Genomic DNA, 19,318 nt, shown 5'->3' on the forward strand with positions numbered 1-19,318 from the left:
CAGCTAGCGTTGAAAACCCCACGACGCTGGGATTTTAATGAATCCGGGAGAAAAGTGATTGATTGTGTGGTTTCTGACGTGTTTACATATCATTTCGATATCTTAACTGCTCGCTGAATTAAATTCACATATGATATAGCCACTCGTTTAATTTAATTTGACTTGGCTTCATGCTACAGTCAAAGACGGAGACATCTGTAAGGTATTTAAATAATGTCTTCTGATAATATGTCAGAATGATGTGAAAGTGGTTTCATTTTGTGGTGGGGAACAATAAGCTGTCAGCAGCTCAGCGCTCATGTTGTGTAATGACACTTTTAAAAGCCTCATTAAGGCCACATATCTTTCCCTCGCCCCTGTTTCTCTCTACAGACATTCCTCAAAAGCTCCGTGCACCAGGGCAGATACTGTGCACAGGTGCAGCCAGCAGATAAAAGTTTGCCCAGCGATGATATTGCAGGTCAGGCATCGGCTACCAATTTGAGAAGAAGAATGTGGCTCATTACTCATCCGGGAGAGCTGTTTGTAGGCACCGCTGTGTTCAAGAATCGATATGGCATCTTAGTTTGAGCTGGTTAGACTGTTTTTTCTTTTTGCAACCCATTCTGGAGCAGCTGTATAACATGTCATTACTCCTGTCACTCATCTGTCAGCAGTTGTCCCATACAAAAAGGGGGCGGGAGGGGGGCCTGAGGAGAGGGTGACACTCAAGTCTTCGCTGACTGAGGGGGTTAATCGTGTTTTTCTAAACACGCTCTGATGTGGTCCGCTCTGATATTGTCCACCCCGCCGACTGCTGTGACACACGGCTCTGAGCGTGCAGCAGGAGAGGCCTGTTAGGAATGCTCCCGCCTGACATGTTGTGAGTAATTAACCCTGATTGATAAAAGATGAACCGCCATCAGTGCACGCACGCACACACACACACACACACACACACATAGTCCAGTATCCACATACACACATGCAGAAGCTGCACCTGGGAATTTTGGCTTATCTACAGCATTTTCATGCCCCTCTAGAGAAGAGGAGAGGGGAAAATATATGACAGAAGCTGCTTCTCATCACAACAGAAGAAGCTGTTTCAACACAGTGAGAGGGGATTAGATGGTGTTCTTATAAGGAGCTTTCAATAAGCCTGTTTAAGTAATGTTGCTCAGATTAAGCACGACTGGTGTGCTTTTATTTCTTCCTCAATTTGTAACAGTTCAAAGTACCTGGTATTTGCCCACAAATCCTTCAACTATTAATACATCTCTGTACTTGATCAAACTTGTACAGAAGCACTACTTTTGTCCTTGCAGAGAAAGACGAGGATTTCATGATTTTGAAAACAAACATAAAACCCTTTCATTTGTACTGTAAAGAGTCAGGTTTGCCAACAGAGTCTTTCAAATTAAAAGTAATATATCTTTGCATTTGTTTTCCATCTTTCCCATAACTAGACAAGAACGTAGAGACCCTTCTCAAGTCGCAGCAGCAGGTCTTCTGGTCGAAATTTTGAGGTCCTGTGTCAAATCACTGCGCCCAGTCAAGAGAGTAGTTCCAACTGTGTGTCTGATTCTCACATAACAATATCTTGTGATTTTAAATTGTACATACACCCCTAGTTACATTGATGCAGGCAAAGGCCATTTTACTGAAAAGGGTATTTTTAGGAGTTTTGACAGAGGTGTGCTACCCTGCCCATCCACTACCATCTGGAGCGCTAAGCTAACCTGCAGTCATCCTGTTTCTGTGGCTCACAGCCCCCCAGTACTCACCCAGAGGAATGACCAGTATCTATCATCTTGTCTGACTCTGAGGACGGTGGACAACAAGCGAAAGATGGCATGTTACTTTAAGCTCAAGGAGATGTTTCTCTGCCTCCCTCCAGCTCTAACATCCCTCCGCTCTTGTTTTTTTCTCTGATGTATCCTGTTAAAGATGGACCTCATGTTAGCATCCAGGGGAAGGAAATCTGCTCAAATACTTTGTCTACATTCTTGTCCATTCACTTGAAGCTGGACAGACCCCGTGTTGTTGTTTTTTTTGTCTAAATGTTCCTTTTAAGTGTCTCCATAATATCTATGCAGTTTTGATAATGATGGGCAGAAATGTATCACTTACACCTCCAGCAACAATGAATGCATTTGTATGTAGTTGTATGCAGACCACAAATAGACTGCGCTGACTTCCTGTGGCACATCATTCTTCTCACAGCAAATATTTCACCGTCCACTGGAGACAAAGTAAACCTGCTGTACATTGCAGGGGTGCCACTGAGATTCATGACCACACGGTTACTGTTCTTCTCGGGGAGAACAGCTGTGGCGGTTGTTTCTAACAGGAGACACGAACAAACCTGCACCGGACAATGATTTACTGAACCACATCCTTTTCTTCATCTCTCTTTTTTTCTCTTCTGCAGCCCTTGGACAAATAATGCTGTTCGTGGATGGGATGAACGGTCTCATATCTCACAACGAAACCGTCCAGTGGCTTTACACCCTCGTCGGGTCCAAGGTAAAGAACATCAACTCCTCTACTAGAGTAGATTAACTGTCAAATCAGGTCAGCAGGGCCATCCCTGCAGGAACAAAGCTGAGATAATCATGTTGTCTGAAACCTCACTGTTGTGTCAGTGTGCAGGCAACTCTTCTCATGTTACTGTGGTCAACTCAGCCCCCTAGTGGCCAGATGGGTCCAAGTGCAACATGCTGTGGTTGATTGACTCTTGAGGTTACTTTTCTGCCTACCTGGGAAAATCTTGTCATAAATGTGTTTTTGTTTGCTTTGATCCAATGCATATTATTGCGGTTCAAACGTAATAATTAAAGGTTTTATTATAGTTTACATGTTGATTTTTACTCTCAATTAGATTGATGTGGGCTATTTTACTCAGCAACCCCTAATAACAGTTTTAATCTGCTTTATTCATGTTTTCATAGGAGTGTAAATGTTATATTTCAGTGTTTTTGCCTGTGCTCAGTCATCAACATTAGTTTTTTCTCTCATGTCACTCCGATGAAGCAAATTCTACTGTTAACAAAGTTTCCCACAAGCTTCTTATCAAACCACTCAAGACAGTTCAGACAGGAAAAGCTTGCATGAAAAAAAAGATATTACCAGCTTTAAAACATAGCCACCCAGTCTGAGCGAGGATAAACTCAAAAGTTTTCAGTACAAATAGACGATGCCTGACTTGTGAGGATATCTCTGCACTGTATTTTCTTCATTAAATGTGTTTCCTTCTCTCTCTCTCTCTCTCTTGCTCTCTCTCTCTCTCTCGCTCTCTCTCTTGCCGTAGTTCCGTCTGGTGGTGAAAACGGCCTTAAAGCTTCTGCTGGTGTTTGTGGAGTACACAGAGTCGAACGCCGCCCTGCTCATAAAGGCTGTGAATGTTGTGGATGCCAAACGAGGTAAAGCACACAACCCAGTGGAGGGCAGCTCAACAATAGTACACCTGCCACTCCAGCTGTCACGTGAAAGTTACTTCAATGATGTTTAAAATCTGCATAATTGTGTAGAACAGGGTACACGCGGGACTGTGATTGAGAGACACTGTAGTCGATACTTGCAGATGAAAACAAGTATTGAGACGTCTACCCTGGGAGATTTTGTTCAGCTGTACTCTTTAGACTTCTAGTGTATTCCAGCCAAATTAGTTTTGTTTGTATGCAGAAAGTCCTGCTAATCCTGCCTTGTTTTGATCGTATGTTGTTGAGTTTAAGAGGAGCTCGTGCAAAATGTTGAGCAGTGGATAATATGTAATTATAGGAATTACTGGTGAATTCCCTTCTAGTCTAGATTTTTCCATTCAGTTCCACTAATGGAGCCAGCAGTAGTAGAGCAGTTCAGCTGTGAGCGCAGCTCCAATTACACAGTAGTCACATCAGTTGTCCTGAGCGGCGAGCTTTATTGAAACAGACTCTCACCTGCGCTGGAGCTCAGTTACCTGCTGCACGTAGACTCGTGGTGTAACAGTGGGCATCCCTCCGTCTCAGCCTCGTCCTGTCCCGTCACTTCTGCTGTTGCGTAAGAAGGCTAAACCTGATCCTCGTTCTTGACCCCGGTAGCTCAGGCTCACAGAAACTTCTTCCTAACTGAACATGAAGGCGCCCCCGCTCTCTTTTTCCACATCCACTCATCTCGAGGAATAATGCCATGACTCTCTTTCTCCTACTGGAGCCGCGAGATGACATAACAATTCCTGCATGTGGAGCTGCAACAGTTTAGATGTGCTCATGGAGTTGTTGTTTTTCAGTAGGTAGCTTAAGTATCGCTGCTTTCTTTCAAGTTTCTCTCATTTTTACTGGCACAGGAACAAAACAGTGGTCAAATGTCATGGAGATCTTGGATGAGAAGGATGGGGTGGATACAGAGCTGCTGGTGTATGCAATGACACTCATCAATAAGGTTGGTAAATGCCTTGGGGCTTTTCTTACTAATACTATATCAACACCGGCGTATGCAGGAAGTTATTTTCTCGGCCACATAGTATCTCCTCTATCGTCAAGAATTACATTAGCTTGATATTTGGATGCTTTATCCAGAAAAGTGGCTCTGTGGCAGGTGAAAAGACTCACAGCACAACAGCATTGTTGGCCAGCTCCATCCAATCAGGTGTAAATTCCATCTGTCACCTCAAGGAAAATAGGGTCATATTTTCCATCCACTCACCTCTCACTGCTGGATTCTTTTGTTTAGATAGCTTATCACGCTACAGATGTGTTTGCTTTCCGTCCAGAGCTCAAATAGTCATGAAAAACCTGGAAAAGTCATGGAATTTGAATATAGTCATTTCCAGACCTGGAAAAGTTTTTGGAGAAATTATTACAATTGTGGAGAAGTCATGGAAATGTACCTCACAAATACCTGAACATTACTGAACAGTACTGACTTGGAAAAATGTCTTTTGGTTCTTATTCATTTACTTGAATGAGTCTTTTGCTTGTATCAAAACATGCATTGAATACACACAAATCTGGACACTTCAGTTGGTTTAGATTGTTCAGAGACCGTATGATTATGACATTTTCCTCAAAGCCATGGAAAAATTATGGAAATTTGTATATTTTCCTGTTCTCTCATTTTTGAACTGAAAAAGAGTGTGAGAAAAGCCTTTACCGTGCGTGTGTGTGTGTGTGTGTGTGTGTGTGTGTGTGTGTGTGTGTGTGTGTGTGTGTGTGTGTGTGTGTGTGTGTGTGTGTGTGTGTGTGTGTGCGTGTGTGTGTTGCAGACTCTGGCAGGCCTCCCGGATCAGGACTCCTACTATGACATGGTGGACTGTCTGGAGGAGCAGGGCGTTGAGGCCATGACCCAGAGACACCTGGGCAGAAAGGGCACTGACCTGGACCTTGTAGAGCAGTTGAACCTCTATGAGGTCAGAAGGCGACTCCCACCCACCCCCCTCTCATGATCATAAACAATCCACCTTAATGTAGTGTTATGTGGAGATAGGTCACATGACATCTGTACCTAAAGGTGATGTTTAGAACAAACGTGCAGCTGACATACTCAGCGTCTTTGTGCTTTCTAACTGTCCCAGATGACTCTCCGCCATGAGGATGGTGACGATGAGACCCAGCTGCCTCTGAGCGGCAGAAAGGACCGCCGCCGAGCTAGTGTCGGCGGCCCCAACGAGAGGCGGGGCGTAGAGAGAAGACGCAGCCGGAGACATTCGCTCCAGAATAGCAGAGGTCATGCTTCGGCCCCGGCGTCTCCCAGCAGCCCTCACGCTCACGCAAGCAGCTTCCTGCCTTTCGGTGGCCAACGAGTAGAAGACATCAGTGAAAGGTGAGGCGGCGGGACGAAATCCAAGAAAAGGAAAAAAGTGACTTCTCTGTGCTGCTATTTCAACTTCAACTGACCTTTGAAAAGGTTCAGTCAATCAGATTTGTTTTGATCTTGTTAACCATCAGAGGTAGTCGCTGCGTCCATGCTGCAAGTCTTGTATCACATTTCAGTCCTGGAACCATGTTGCCGCTCTAGCCAGAGCCAAAGCTTGGAATTTAATATTGCAGCAATTTAGAAAAGACAAAGACAAGGCTGCTGCTGCAAAGTGACATTTAGATGAATGTTCCTGCTGTCAAATACATTCATCTGATGGAAATAGGAAGCTTCTGTAAACACACGATATGCGCTATCTGCTTTCTGGCTGGAGCCACGCGTCCCTCGCTGAGAGTGTTACACTCCAGCTGCACAGCTACAAACCTTTCATGACTACACAAACACAACTGGTGATTCAGACAAGAATCTTATTTCATTATGTTGCAGCTTTTGAAAGCACCTGGGAAATATGAGGGACATTCCCTGTAATTATATCAACACCTAATTCCAACACGTTGACTTGAGGTCTGTGTTGTTTGTTCTTTGTCATTCAAATCTTCACTCATGGCTGCCATTCAGCACCGTGTAATTCATGACAAGCTTTTCTAAGTCACTCACCTCTCTGAGAGCTCTCTGCTCCTCTGTCCTACGTAATTTTAATCCACCGGGTCACATGATACCAGACTAGCTGCTTCCAGGCCACCACAGGAAATTCAAGCTGCCTTTGAAGATCAACATTTTCCATATTGTTAAATGAAATCCAGACGTGTAAGAGGGGATGGATCCATGTAGCAAACTGGCAACACACTCATGTGCAAGGATGAAACACAGACAGAAGACATCCTCTACTGCCCCGGCACTTGAACTGTTTTCTTCCCCGTCAGGGAAGATGAACTGAACGCACATATTCTAAATGTTGACCATTTCTGTGTGAGAACTCTACTAACATTCTCTCACCTGTTCTAAAGCTTCTATGTCTTCCACGTTAATTCCTTTCTTTTGACAAGCATGTGTGTTGGTCTTCAGTGTTTCCCACAGAATTAGATTCTGTAATAATAGTAATAATAATCCTGTAATAATAATGACAATTACTGTGCATCAACATTGGGGATTGTGTTCATTCTATTCAGGAATTTGGCCGGCTGTCTTTTCTGCTGGGAAAACTCATCCTTCCGTTCACACATTGTCATGTTTTGGGGACTTTACACAGACAAGCCATCGTTAGAGTGTGTGTGTGTGTGTGTGTGTGTGTGTGTGTGTGTGTGTGTGTGTGTGTGTGTGTGTGTGTGTGCGTGTGTGTGTGTGTGAGAGAGAGAGAGAGAGAGAGAAATAGAGAGTGAGAGATGCGCTGTGGACAGCATAACAAGATCTCACCATTTTGAATTGTAAAAAGAACAAAAACACTATTATAACATTGTTATAACACATTGAAGTTATAAGAAAGATGTAACAAACGCTTTGTTAGAACTCAAAGTTGGCGTCCCAGTCACCCTCTCATTTGAAGTGGAAGACGAGTTGAGGTCATTCTTTTAAGGAAAAGTTTATTTGTTTTGAATTGTTACAAAATTTCTGCAACTCGTCTCAAGTTCCATCAGCTTAAAATTCAATGGCAACAAAGGCTCATTTTTAAAGTTATGACGTGTAGTTTGTTTGCGTCGTTTTTTTAACAGTTTAGGGGAATCGATGTGGGAAACACTGTGTGTCTCTGTGTGTCTCTGTTGTCTCTCTGAGGTCATTTGCTGCTGTGTGTTTTCATTTTCACCCTTCGCTTTCCTCTCGCCTGCCTACATCCTCCCTTTCCTCCTTTCAACCCTCAACCTAACCACAGAGAAGAGGAAGACGAGGAGGAGGAGGGAGAAGAGGAGGAGGAGGAGGAGGATGATGATGATGATGATGATGATGATGAGGAGGAGGAGGAGGAGGAGGACGAGGAAGAGGCAGATGATGAAAGTCATCCAGTCACTGAGTCCTCTAGACAGGGCGTTCACAGGTATTTTAGGAGAACTAGTTTCCTCGGTGGAGTGTCTCTCTTTCTCTCTCTCTGCCAGAGTTTACACGTCTAATTCTTTCCTTCTACCCTCTTGGACTCTCTTGTATTTTGTCATCCTAGTGGGGCTCCAGCTGTAGCAGACACCCCTAACATGTGTTTGAACTTTAAGTGTATGACCAGCATCCTCCCTAAAGCCAGTGACTCTGAAGGGCAGAGAGAATATCTCAGCTTCAAGACCAGGACGTCTTCTCCTGTGTCCGTGGCACCTAAACAGAGGGCCTTTAGTCCTTGGTCTGCACCTTCCCAGGCTCCTGGCAGTGACCTCCCTGTTGCTCCCCACCCTCTGAACCCATGTCAGTGTCAGTCTATCCCAACTTCAGCCCACTCGCCACCTCCCCATCCTCTCCCTGCGTCCCCTGACTTAAACCAGAGCCAGGAGAGCGAGACGGTCCCGAAAAGAGCGAGTCACCGCAGGTTAGAGATTAGGAGCTGCAGCTCATCTCCTTGTGTTGCCTCACAATGTAGGAACCCCCCCACCCCCACCCCCGTCACTGATATCTCCATGTAGCTCACTGCACCATTTTAAATCTGAATTATGCTGCTCAGACTTGTTCCCCTCTACCTCCGTCATGCTTCATCACATAGATCAAAACACCTCCATTTCCCAACAACAACAAAAAAGGAAAGTTGTAGTTCACTTCCTTTTCTCCATTGCTGGAAACTGTTATTTTATAGATAGTTACTCCTCATCTGTCTTTCATTGTTGCCCTGCATCGCCGTTAATCCAACACAAGTCCGTAAATTAATTCTAAGCATTAAGGAATGTTAAGTATGAGCATGAGTCACGGTCACTCTGTTGTTCAGATCTACTTAAAGAGACACAGTGTAGACAACCACATCTAAACTGCCACAGCAGTTCCCTGATAGTTTTTCCACTGAAAGATTACTCCTCTTGGATAGAGAGAGAACTTCTAAAATCACTTTATGAGGATTTATATTGTTGTAGCTTCCTAGCGTCTGTAAGACTGACGGAGATCACGTCTTGTCCCTGTCTGCTCTGTTGTCTTGCAGCCCTTCTACCGTTTTGTCTAGTGTCTTACTAGCTTGTCAATGTGACTAACATCTTTACCGTTTTATCTTTGACTCTCTTTTTTTTTCTTTTTCTTTTGTCACTATGCCTCACATCTTCAGTCTGACAGAAATAAACAACTCTGCTACATCTTACACTGTTAGAAAGCCCTGCTGGGCTGAAAGGTAAGGATGCCAGCGTGTCAAGCGTTGTGCAGGGACACGATGTTATAAAAGACAGTGGAGAATGTGAGCTACGTCGTGTTTTGGCAGTCACAAGGCATTCAGTCACTACGTCATACGTCTGATGAACCTTTTTTATGCACGTCTCTCACCAGAAAGCCCCACTGTCGGTGATGTTCATGTCGTATTTCAGTATTCCCAGCATGCACCTGTTGGCTCCTAGTCTACCTGTGCCTCTCAGGCAGGGTCAGCTACGTAGAGCTCCCCATGAGAAAAGCTGCATGTTCCACTTTTATATAAACATCTGTCATGTGAGTCAGCTGCCCAAACTGAGTTTTTTAGGATGTACATATATGGGGACATACTGAAGTATTTTAGCTCGTATTTTGCTTTTTGATTTCATCATCTCAATTTACAGCTCTCCCAGAACAGAATGTATCGGATTTTCTGCCTCTGAGAAAAGATCCGAAGCTGACCTGCAGGCTCTCTACAGGAACAATTCATCATGTAGCATTGCTAATTAGAAGAGAACTAGCTGCTGTATTTGAATCTTAGGTTAGAGCAAAGCTAACAAGGTCTTGAGCTGAGAAAAGGAATCCTTCCTGTGGCTCTTTTCCTTTGTGGCTCTCTTGAAGTCGGAAGATTCTTGAATATTCAGGACGACGGCAGTTTGTGCGAATTATGTGATTTAGGAGACTTTGAGAATGAATCACACCTTCTCTTGTATGATGGTGAGCTGGGATTATTAGAGCAATGTTTGTTCATAATCCAGAGCTCTTTTGGTGCTCTGATGATGACAGAATGGAGTGGTGGTTTAGTTTTTTTCATAATTTGGCTTCTTTCTTTCTAAATCATGGACAACAACACCCGGTGGGTTTATATGTTCAGTGTAAATGGTGTATCGCAAGCCTTTTACTGGCAGGCCACAGTAATAAAAATCAATCATCAATCAATCAATCAATGATCAGAACATTCAGAAACCCTTCAGGAGTTGTTGGCATGACTTTCCTCACAGGAAAGTTGTTTGAATGCCAAAAGCTGAGTGCTCAGGTGCTTTGGCCTTCTCTTTGTGCCTTGAAATAAAAATGTATTTGGAGACAACAAGCATTTATTTTGGCGTCTTCCTACAGAGTCCGTCCCAACAGCACTCCATACCCTGGCAGGCACCAGGCTCCAGCGTCACCCCTCCACCGCCACGCTAGTTCAGCAGCCTCCACACCAGACTCCAAACCCGACAGGTTGGTTGTGCTTTGAATTGTAAAGCCAGGCTGGTATGTCAGTGTTTTCATGCTGTTCTGTCCCTGCAGACCGACTCTGGGGGGCTTGCTAACATCATCGTACAGACAGCATCAGGAGTCTCTGGCCGCAGAGAGAGAGAGGAGACGCTTGGAACGTGAGGAGCGCCTGCAGAGGATCGAACGGGACGAGAGGAACTGCATCAAGTCAGCCTCCCCCTCACAAAACAGAAACACTGCATGACTTCATATGAGAAAGACAATTTTATTCATCTTGATCATTACATATTAACTGTTGCGGGAATTATAGCATGAGTACATCGGTAACTTTGCATAAGCAACTCTTGCCACTTACATAATCAGATTTACTATCCAAGTAAAAGTATAAGTCAATAAAATCCAAACGCTTTCAAAACAACTTCTAAATTTTCGGTCCCTGCTTGCTTTTTGTGTTTTGCTCCTGTTTTATCTCAGTCGAGATTACGCCGACAAAAGGGAAGAAGCACGACAAGCCAGAGAGGAAAGGTGAGTTTATTTCACGAAACTCTCATGAACTCACCCTCATGCTACAGTTGGAAAGATCAATTCAGAAAAAAATGCTTTAAGATCCTGTTTTCAAATTGATAGCAGATGTAAAGCCGGTTACACACAGTCTGAGACTGAATTATAGGTGCCAGGGCCCCTCCAGGCCGGAGCACCATTGAGATATCCCAAAGTTAACAGGACAAGTGTGTAATTGTGTTCTGGCATGGATCTGGTCCAGTTGTCTCCCAGTGACTGCATGGCTGTGTTTTATAGCTCTCTCTTATACGCCCGTTTCACCCCTGTGAACTGGAAAATTGTTGAATTTTGTGTGTTGAGATTAGCACAATGGCAAGAAAAAAAACGTCTGGAGAAACTTTTCAAAAAACACATGAAGCTGTCATCATTTGCGTGGCTTCAGTAAATGGGACCAGCAGCCCAACATTTCCACAACCCTCAAGGAAACCAAAATTTCCATATTAAAGACCAAAAGAATCAGAATATCGCTTCAATGAGAATGTTTTTGCATGCCGCAAAAATAAGACACAACCCCTCGGTGCTGAAATCTGGTACCTATGCTGCTGTTGCAGGTACAAGGCTGTGGAGAGACTTGCCGCAGAGGAGTGTGAGCGAGAGCGCCCAAGGGTGCCAACCAGAGGGCGGACAGAGATCACTTTGTGCTTGAGTCCCAACCCTGCCAGCCGCTCGGTGTCTCGTTGTGCCACACCTTCATCCATCATCTCACAGGAAGACACGGTGGCTCCCCACACATCAGGTAAAAGTGTTTGGGAACCAAATTACGCTCGTTTATCAGTAGAAGCTGATGTTCTCACTAATGGACTGTTAGTGCAACATTCACACTAGCAGGGCGACTATCACTCTACTGAGTGTAGGAAAGTAGGAAGGAGGGGTGGAAGTGGGCATGCATGAATATCGAGATAAAACTTAATTCCTCCTGAAGGATTAATGAGGTTCTGATAAAACGGTCTCAGTGATTTGGAGGTAATTTGTCACGACTGCAATCAGAATGTTTAGTTTCTTGAGTAATTATTAGGGATGTTTTGAAGAACATTTTTTTTAGCCTGCCTTCCAAATATAATTATTGGATAAAAAGAGTTCTGCTGAAACTTGCGTTCTCTCCCAGAGCGGTGCCTGTTGTGAGTTGTCACGTGTATGGTCATGAGCCACAGTAATAAAATAGGATGATTGCTCTGTGAATTACTATAAGACTTCAAACCATTACCTTTCCTCACTGCAATTATGCCAGAAAGCAATTTAAAGCTGTTTTAATTATAAACAAAGAATGTTTCCGAAGATAATGTCATGTAACTGAATCACTGAAAATACCTAATTGTTTTGATTTCTCTCCTAGGAACAGAAAACATCTCAGAGCCGAACCTTGACCCACCAACCGGAACCAAAAGTCCAGCACCAGAGTTGACAGTATTAGAACTTCACCCCACACCCTCCTCTGAGACGGAGACGCCTGCCGACACGCAGCACGTTGTTGAGTCTGATCAGAATGTAGTTATAGAGGCAGATGAGGAGGCAGGAGTGGAGAAAGAGGAGACACGAGGACAGGAAATGCTGGAGGAACAGGAAAAATGCAGGACTGAGGGAGGTGTAGGAGAACAGGTGGACGACGCGGAAGTAGCCGAGGCGGGAGAGACGCATGTAGCGGATGTCGAGTTAGAGGAGGAGTCTGAGAAGGAGCAGCCGATAGAAAGGGACGTAGAAGACAGTGTACTGCTGAGTGAGAAGGAGAGACAGAACGAGGAAGTAAATGAGAAAGACAACTGCTCAGCATCCAGCATCTCATCCACCAGTAGCACGCTGGAGAGGGAGGAGCGGGAGGAGAAGCTCACCCATGACATCATAGCAGGTATGTGGAACTTAGTCGATTTTCTTACTTTTATTATCAACTATCAAGAGCTTGTGCTCCATGTTCAAACCGTCTCCACAACAACAGGCCAGTGGACCCAGTGCATTAAGGAAGCGGACGTGAATGACGAGTGCAACAAAATACTCAACAACAAGCGCTTCATGCTGGACATGCTGTACGCTCAGAAGCCCTCCAGCAAGGATGACGAGAATGTAGCAGAGACAGAGAAAGAGACGTGTAAATGTGAGAAGGAGACAGAAGGAGGGGACTCCTCTGTGGCAAGCCTGGCCAGCAGGATCTCCACACTAGAAGCTCACCGACAGGCCAGAGAAGAAAATGTGAAGAAGATGGAGATGGGACATCTGGACAACCAGGGTAGCGTCCGGGCGGTGGCAGAGAAGTTTGGAGATCTGGTCAAAGGCCTGACGTCTCCTGCTGAGCTGGAGACCTCCAAAGAGCAGCAGCAGGCTGAAAAACCATCAGCTACTGTCTCCTCAGCTTTAGCCCCCAAGAAGGAGTCGGACCACATCTGGGATCAGCTGATGGCCACGCCCAGGGAGCTGCGCATCAAAGAGATGGACTTCACTGACCTGAGGGATGAGGACGACTTGGACATCTTAGATATGGACAGTCTGATGGGGCCTGGCAATCTCATACCACCGCCGCCTCCTCCACCATGCAACACTGCCCTACCACCACCTCCACCCCTCTTTGGGTGCCCCCCGCCTCCTCCCATCCTTGGCAAAATGATGCCGCCGCCTCCACCGTTCATGGCCCCTCTCCCACCGCCCTCCCCTCAGCTAAATCGAGGGGAGGTGCCTCTCTTCCAGAAGAAAAAGAAGACCATCCGTCTCTTCTGGAATGAGGTCCGTCCCGTGGACTGGCAGTGTAAGAACCATAAATTCTGTAAGGAGTCCCTGTGGTCCAAACTGGAGCCGCTGAAGTTGGACACGTCCAAGCTGGAGCAGCTGTTTGAGTCCAAGTCCAAGGAGCTGCCTGTTACAAAGGTACTTCAGAGTTGTAGTGCTCTTAAAATACTACCACACAGTGATAGTATGCTAACCTCATGTATTTTCACGAGTCCGTTTGTCACGTGATGTCTAGACGCACAGGTCAAAACATTCATTTCTGATTACGTCTCTTATAGAAAGCAGCAGTTGACGGCAAACGGCAAGAAATCATTGTCCTGGATTCCAAACGAAGCAATGCCATAAACATCGGCTTGACTGTTTTACCTCCTCCTCGCACCATCAAGACGGCCATCCTCAACTTCGACGAGTACGCACTGAACAAAGAAGGCATAGAGGTACCAAGTATTATTATTATTATTATTAGTGTCCAGTACGGCCCCGTTAAGTTAAACCAATTCAAGTTCATGGGCTCCAAAATAAACATATTTTCCTTGAATATTGAGCCAGAACACCAAGATGCACTGATGTATTTCCAAAAACAAGCTCTGACTCACATTATTGACATGTCATTTGTGTTTTCTTGCCATTAATCAAAGGGATGATTAAAGGTCTATGCACATATTTCTAGGCCTTTTTAAAAATTGTAGTGTAGACGTGCACCACTCAGCAGATGAATGATTAATGTTGCATGCCTTTGCTGTTATATAACATGTCATTTTTAGAGCTTTCTCTTCAAATCATTCTGAACAGAGTTCCGGTTCACTGTTCGTAAGTGTTTAACAAGGTTGAAAGTTCAAATATCGCACAGGTTTGTTGGAAAGCATCTTGGAGAAACCATCAGTTTTGGTCCTCGTCCTCTTGAAGATTTACTCACTAACATGTTCCATTTTGACATATCGATAGATCAATAGATCGATAGATAGATGGATGGATGGATGGATAGATGGATAGATAGATAGATAGATAGATAGATAGATGGATGATAGATAGATGGATAGATAGATAGATAGATAGAAAGATAGATGGATAGATAGATAGACAGATAGATAGATGGATAGATAGATAGATAGATAGATAGATAGATAGATAGATAGATAGATAGACAGAAAGAGATTTATTGATCCCACAATGGGGAAATTTGTGTTATATATGTTGATGACACTCTCTCTCTCTCTCTCTCTCTCTCTCTCAGAAAATCCTGACAATGATCCCCACTGAGGAGGAGAAGCAGAAGATCCAGGAGGCTCAGCTGGTCAACCCTGATGTTCCCCTGGGCAGCGCCGAGCAGTTCCTCCTCACCCTCTCCTCCATCACGGAGCTGTCTGCTCGCCTGCAGCTGTGGGCCTTCAAGATGGACTATGAGCTTATTGAGAAGGTTATATTTTTAATAAAATGTATAGGAATCTCTCTCTCTCTCTCTCTATATATATACATATATGATTCGTATTCGTGTCTCTTCATTCAGTCCTTATAGAAGCTTGAATGTGTCAAATATTAAAATGTATTTTGATCTCTCAAAAGGCGTTAAATGCTTTTCTAGTGTAATACTGAACGCTCCGTCAACACCATGTTTTCATGGTCTTCCAGGAAGTAGCAGAACCTCTTCAGGATCTTAAAGAAGGAATGGACCAGCTGGAGAAAAACAAGACGCTCCGCTACATCTTGACCACATTGTTGGCCATTGGCAACTTCCTCAACGGCACTAACGTGAGTAACCTTCAAGACCAACAGCCCGGAGTTGCTTTTTACTCACTTTCTCCATTGCCTCCATCCCCCCCCCCCCCCCCCCACACACACACACACACACACACACACACACACACACACACCACATATTTACTTTACCAGGGCAACAGTGGTCTATGTGTGTTGCTTGGTGGTCTGCACTGGCCACTGGCCACTGGTGTGTGTGTGTGTGTGTGTGTGTGTGTGTGTGTGTGTGTGTGTGTGTGTGTGTGTGTGTGTGTGTGTTCTGAAGGTTTGCATCTGCAGCTCAGACATGGATGGTGGTTCCTGTTGTTTGTGCCTGTTTGCATCTCTGTGTAAATCTCTGAGTGAGTGTGTTTGAAGCTCTGCTTTATGAGAGCAAAACATGCAAAAGGGAAATGAAAGTCCTCAACATCAAAACAAGTAGTTCCTATAAATAATGGCCACGTTTCTATTTTGTCGTTCGCCATTAAAAGCTGGCAGAAGAACAAGGCGGGCCCTTTAGCATGATGTCTTTCATGATATGTTCTGGCTGTTTGAGCTCGGCTGTGGTGAGCAGAACAATCGGTCTGGTTTGAAGTAGATTGTGGTTTTTGATAATCACAGCCTAATGAATCTACATATCTACTTGGCGCCCTCCATCAGCCCCTTTTCTGACTGCGCCAGAAAGGAAATATGCTGCAATTTGCTCGTCTCACTGGGGCTCTTGATTGTTCATTTCAGACAGTGGTTTCCGCTCACCCCCTTTCTGAGTGCATTACTGTACCTTTACATCCACAGGCTAAAGGCTTTGAACTGGGTTACCTAGAGAAAGTCCCAGAGGTGAAGGACACGGTTCACAAGCAGTCCCTGCTGCACCACGCCTGCTCCATCGTGGTGGAGAAGTTCCCCGACAGCACTGACCTCTACTCTGAGATCGGAGCCATCACCCGCTTGACCAAGGTACAGTCGTCTCTCTGCACTCATCGCTGCAAGAGTCACAACCATCAGAGAGGGGCACTGACTGGCTGCTACTTTTTTTTCCCAGGTGGACTTTGACCAACTTCAAGACAATCTTGCCCAGATGGAGCGAAGGTGCAAAGCGTCATGGGATCACCTCAAGGTCATTGCAAAACATGAGATGAAACCAGCACTGAAACAAAAAATGTCGGACTTCCTCAAAGAGTGCGCGGAGAGAATCATTATACTGAAGGTTGTCCATCGGAGAATCATCAACAGGTGGGTTCAGCCGTGGACACGCTGGCGTGGGTCACTGGTACTGTTCTTTAGTCCCTCTGCTCTTGTGTGTGACGTTTAATTGCACATATGCAGGTTTCACGCCTTTCTGCTGTTCCTGGGCCATCCGGTGTACGCCATACGTGAGGTCAGCATTCATCGCTTTAGCAAGATCCTGAGTGAATTCGCCCTGGAGTATCGCACAACCAGAGAGCGCGTGCTGCAACAGAAACAGAAGAGGGCCAACCACCGAGAGCGGAACAAGACCAGAGGGAAAATGATAACAGATGTAAGTGGCCTCACACATCCACTTTCTCCGTTTCCTGATCGCAGTCTTTGTTTGCTTTATACTTTCTCAGCTCTGTGTAACAACACGGACGATCCCCTGATGCTGCTTATACCCATAATCTGGTTATAGCAGCAAATGTGTCCATTTCTGACAAAAACAGCACATGTTTGTAATGACATCAGCTCAGTTCATCTGGATTCATACGTATAGGTTACTGTAACAACAATCAGTGAGTTGTTTTTAGTGTATCCCATTCTGTAGCTACAGCAGGCTCCAAAAGGCCAGAGCAAACACCTCCCAGCGTGATTAAAATCCCTTAAACCCAGAGGAGTGGGCTGCTCAGAGCAGACTCCACAGCCAGCCTTGGCAAGGGGCCCCTCTCCCTTCAAAGGGACTCTAATTCAATCACTGTGTGAAAATTCAAACCTTTGGATGTTCCTGAAGGAGAAATAACAAGACCCACACCTTAACCACGCTCTCTCATACATGTACAGTCGAACTGGCTCATGTCCCACAGATTATGTACATTTCAGATTTTTTTTTGTGTCTCCATTCATATTTACAAGCAGTTGGCTCCAGCTTTATATTTACCATCCAAGCGTGAGAGATGAAGGAAACAGAAAATGTGTATATCCCCAAACCTCAAAACTATTCTTTTAAAATGACACAACTATTTAGGAACACTTATTACTTTTAGAGCTAAAAACATTGATCTCTTTGTAGGAAGTGCCAGACCTCCAAGCTAACCGCTTGGTAGCTTAGCAGTAATGTATGCTAGCAATAGGACAGCAGAGAATGCTGTCTAAAAGGTCATCAAAGATACTTAAAAAGTACTAGACCGATAAATGGAGAGAGGTTTGTGTTTAACATTTGGAGTGAAAAGATTACAGGTTTTTCATCACATACATACCTGGAACTTCTGGGACTCAGCCTCCTGTGCCGTCACACTCTCACAGCTACCCACGCCTGCAGTCCCTCCTCTGTGTACGTGGATCAGATAGATCAGGATCAGGGTCTTGGTTTGTCCAGCAGTAATCCTCCTCAGCCACAATTAGCAGTAGCAGTCTCTCTTCTGGTCATCAACAAACGCTGTGTTTTGCTGACATTAAATTAGAATGCGTTGAACCGCTCAAGATCTATGAATGGAGGCGGACTGTTTTCCACTGGAGCTAAGCTGACTACCAGTCCTATCTGGAGCTGCGTAATGCACAAAGAGGAGAGAAGGGTCTGTATCTGCATGTCTGACTCTAACAATAAAATGAACAATAAGTGTTTGCTTTTCTTTATTTGAGGATTAGAGTAAATGTTTGTATTTCCATTTTGAACAAATTAGATAATGCTCCTTCCTGATGGTTTGTCATCCCACTTGACCATTTTCCATTTCCTTCTCGTCCCTGTAGAGCGAGGATGACGATGATAGTGAGGTAGGGGCGGGCGGTCAGTGTGTGTACTGAAGCGCATGTAAACCTTGTGTTGAGACTGACATCCAAACAGTACCTTTGAACAATAACATGAGGATTTACAGTGGAGGAAGACTGATCGCTTGTCAGTGTGAACTCTCACGCATGAGGAAGCCGCACAGTGATGACAGCAAGCGCTGAGAAGTTTACAGTCAAAAACTCGGTCACACCTTTAAAGACAAATGAGGTTCCTACATACCTCAAACTAGCATGTGTATTTTTGCACTTGTAGACTGGAAAGTGCGGTTCCTTACTAACCTACAGGAACACAGCATGCCCAGCCTCATCTCCTACTAGTGAGTTCATTTCCTCTCCTTCTACAGAATGGTAAATTTGGCGGCGCCCCCTCAGATGCGCAGGAGAGCCAGCCTCAAGGGATCCAGTATGCTGAAGATGCAGCTGAACATGAGAACATGAAAGCGGTGCTAAAGAGCAGCCTGCAGGGTGGAGAAAGCGAGACGGTGCCGGGCCTCCGAGCACGAACCAGGGCCAGCAGCACCAGAGGTCACTGTCCTCAGCGTTGATGTACACTTACACATACATAGCTCTCATATCATCATCCTCCCAGATTTGTTCTCCTCCAGGAGCTCTGATGGACTTGTGTTATATTTTCACCTGTCCTCATTTGTAGTCGTGGTAACTAAACCAACCCAGTTGTCCAATTTTTTCTGATCCCGTTAGTTCTTCTCAAAAATTGAGTTTATTCTTGGACTAAACAAATCAGTCGCTGTTCAGTGATCTCACGTCATCTCCTGTTGTTTTCTCAATATTTGGGACTCTGCTTTCAGGGCGTGTTCCCCCGTGGTGCACCGCCAACGACGACCCAGTGAACTGCACAGATGATACGGCGGATGAGATCATGGAGAGAATAGTTAGGTCAGCCACTCAGGGGCCCAGCCAGCGGACACAGCCTCGAGAGAGGAGACGCTCCAGAGTCAACCGGAAATCACGTGAGTTGACTGAAGCGTTTGACGAGTTTCACAGTGAAATGTTGTACTAATAATAATAACCCATCAATCATCATGTTCCTTTTATTTCCCCTGCA

General features: G+C 44.9%; 1 protein-coding gene across 4 annotated transcripts in view; it reads left to right on the top strand.

Moving 5' to 3' along the window:
- fhod3b (formin homology 2 domain containing 3b) overlaps nucleotides 1–19,318 on the top strand; it is a 90,381-nt gene that overhangs the window by 68,168 nt on the left and 2,895 nt on the right. Inside the window, exons 6-26 of one of the 4 annotated variants that reach the window (XM_086218677.1) lie at nucleotides 2,411–2,505; nucleotides 3,290–3,401; nucleotides 4,304–4,398; nucleotides 5,222–5,365; nucleotides 5,531–5,771; nucleotides 7,642–7,801; nucleotides 8,993–9,055; nucleotides 10,183–10,290; nucleotides 10,360–10,494; nucleotides 10,762–10,812; nucleotides 11,400–11,584; nucleotides 12,182–12,691; nucleotides 12,779–13,698; nucleotides 13,839–13,997; nucleotides 14,795–14,977; nucleotides 15,190–15,309; nucleotides 16,090–16,251; nucleotides 16,337–16,527; nucleotides 16,621–16,813; nucleotides 18,597–18,777; nucleotides 19,062–19,223. In XM_086218677.1, the coding sequence (XP_086074803.1) occupies nucleotides 2,411–2,505; nucleotides 3,290–3,401; nucleotides 4,304–4,398; nucleotides 5,222–5,365; nucleotides 5,531–5,771; nucleotides 7,642–7,801; nucleotides 8,993–9,055; nucleotides 10,183–10,290; nucleotides 10,360–10,494; nucleotides 10,762–10,812; nucleotides 11,400–11,584; nucleotides 12,182–12,691; nucleotides 12,779–13,698; nucleotides 13,839–13,997; nucleotides 14,795–14,977; nucleotides 15,190–15,309; nucleotides 16,090–16,251; nucleotides 16,337–16,527; nucleotides 16,621–16,813; nucleotides 18,597–18,777; nucleotides 19,062–19,223 (4,170 nt within the window). Of the gene's footprint in view, nucleotides 1–2,410; nucleotides 2,506–3,289; nucleotides 3,402–4,303; nucleotides 4,399–5,221; nucleotides 5,366–5,530; nucleotides 5,779–7,641; nucleotides 7,802–8,992; nucleotides 9,056–10,182; nucleotides 10,291–10,359; nucleotides 10,495–10,761; nucleotides 10,813–11,399; nucleotides 11,585–12,181; nucleotides 12,692–12,778; nucleotides 13,699–13,838; nucleotides 13,998–14,794; nucleotides 14,978–15,189; nucleotides 15,310–16,089; nucleotides 16,252–16,336; nucleotides 16,528–16,620; nucleotides 16,814–18,596; nucleotides 18,778–19,061; nucleotides 19,224–19,318 lie in introns of all 4 variants that reach the window. The other 3 variants (XM_086218674.1, XM_086218675.1, XM_086218676.1) reach the window with 3 other exon arrangements.

The sequence above is a fragment of the Aulostomus chinensis genome, chromosome 11 (assembly GCF_037954235.1).
Source record: "Aulostomus chinensis isolate RoL2024-O1b breed Wild chromosome 11, RoL_Achi_v1.0, whole genome shotgun sequence".
Classification (NCBI taxonomy): Eukaryota; Metazoa; Chordata; class Actinopteri; order Syngnathiformes; family Aulostomidae; genus Aulostomus; species Aulostomus chinensis.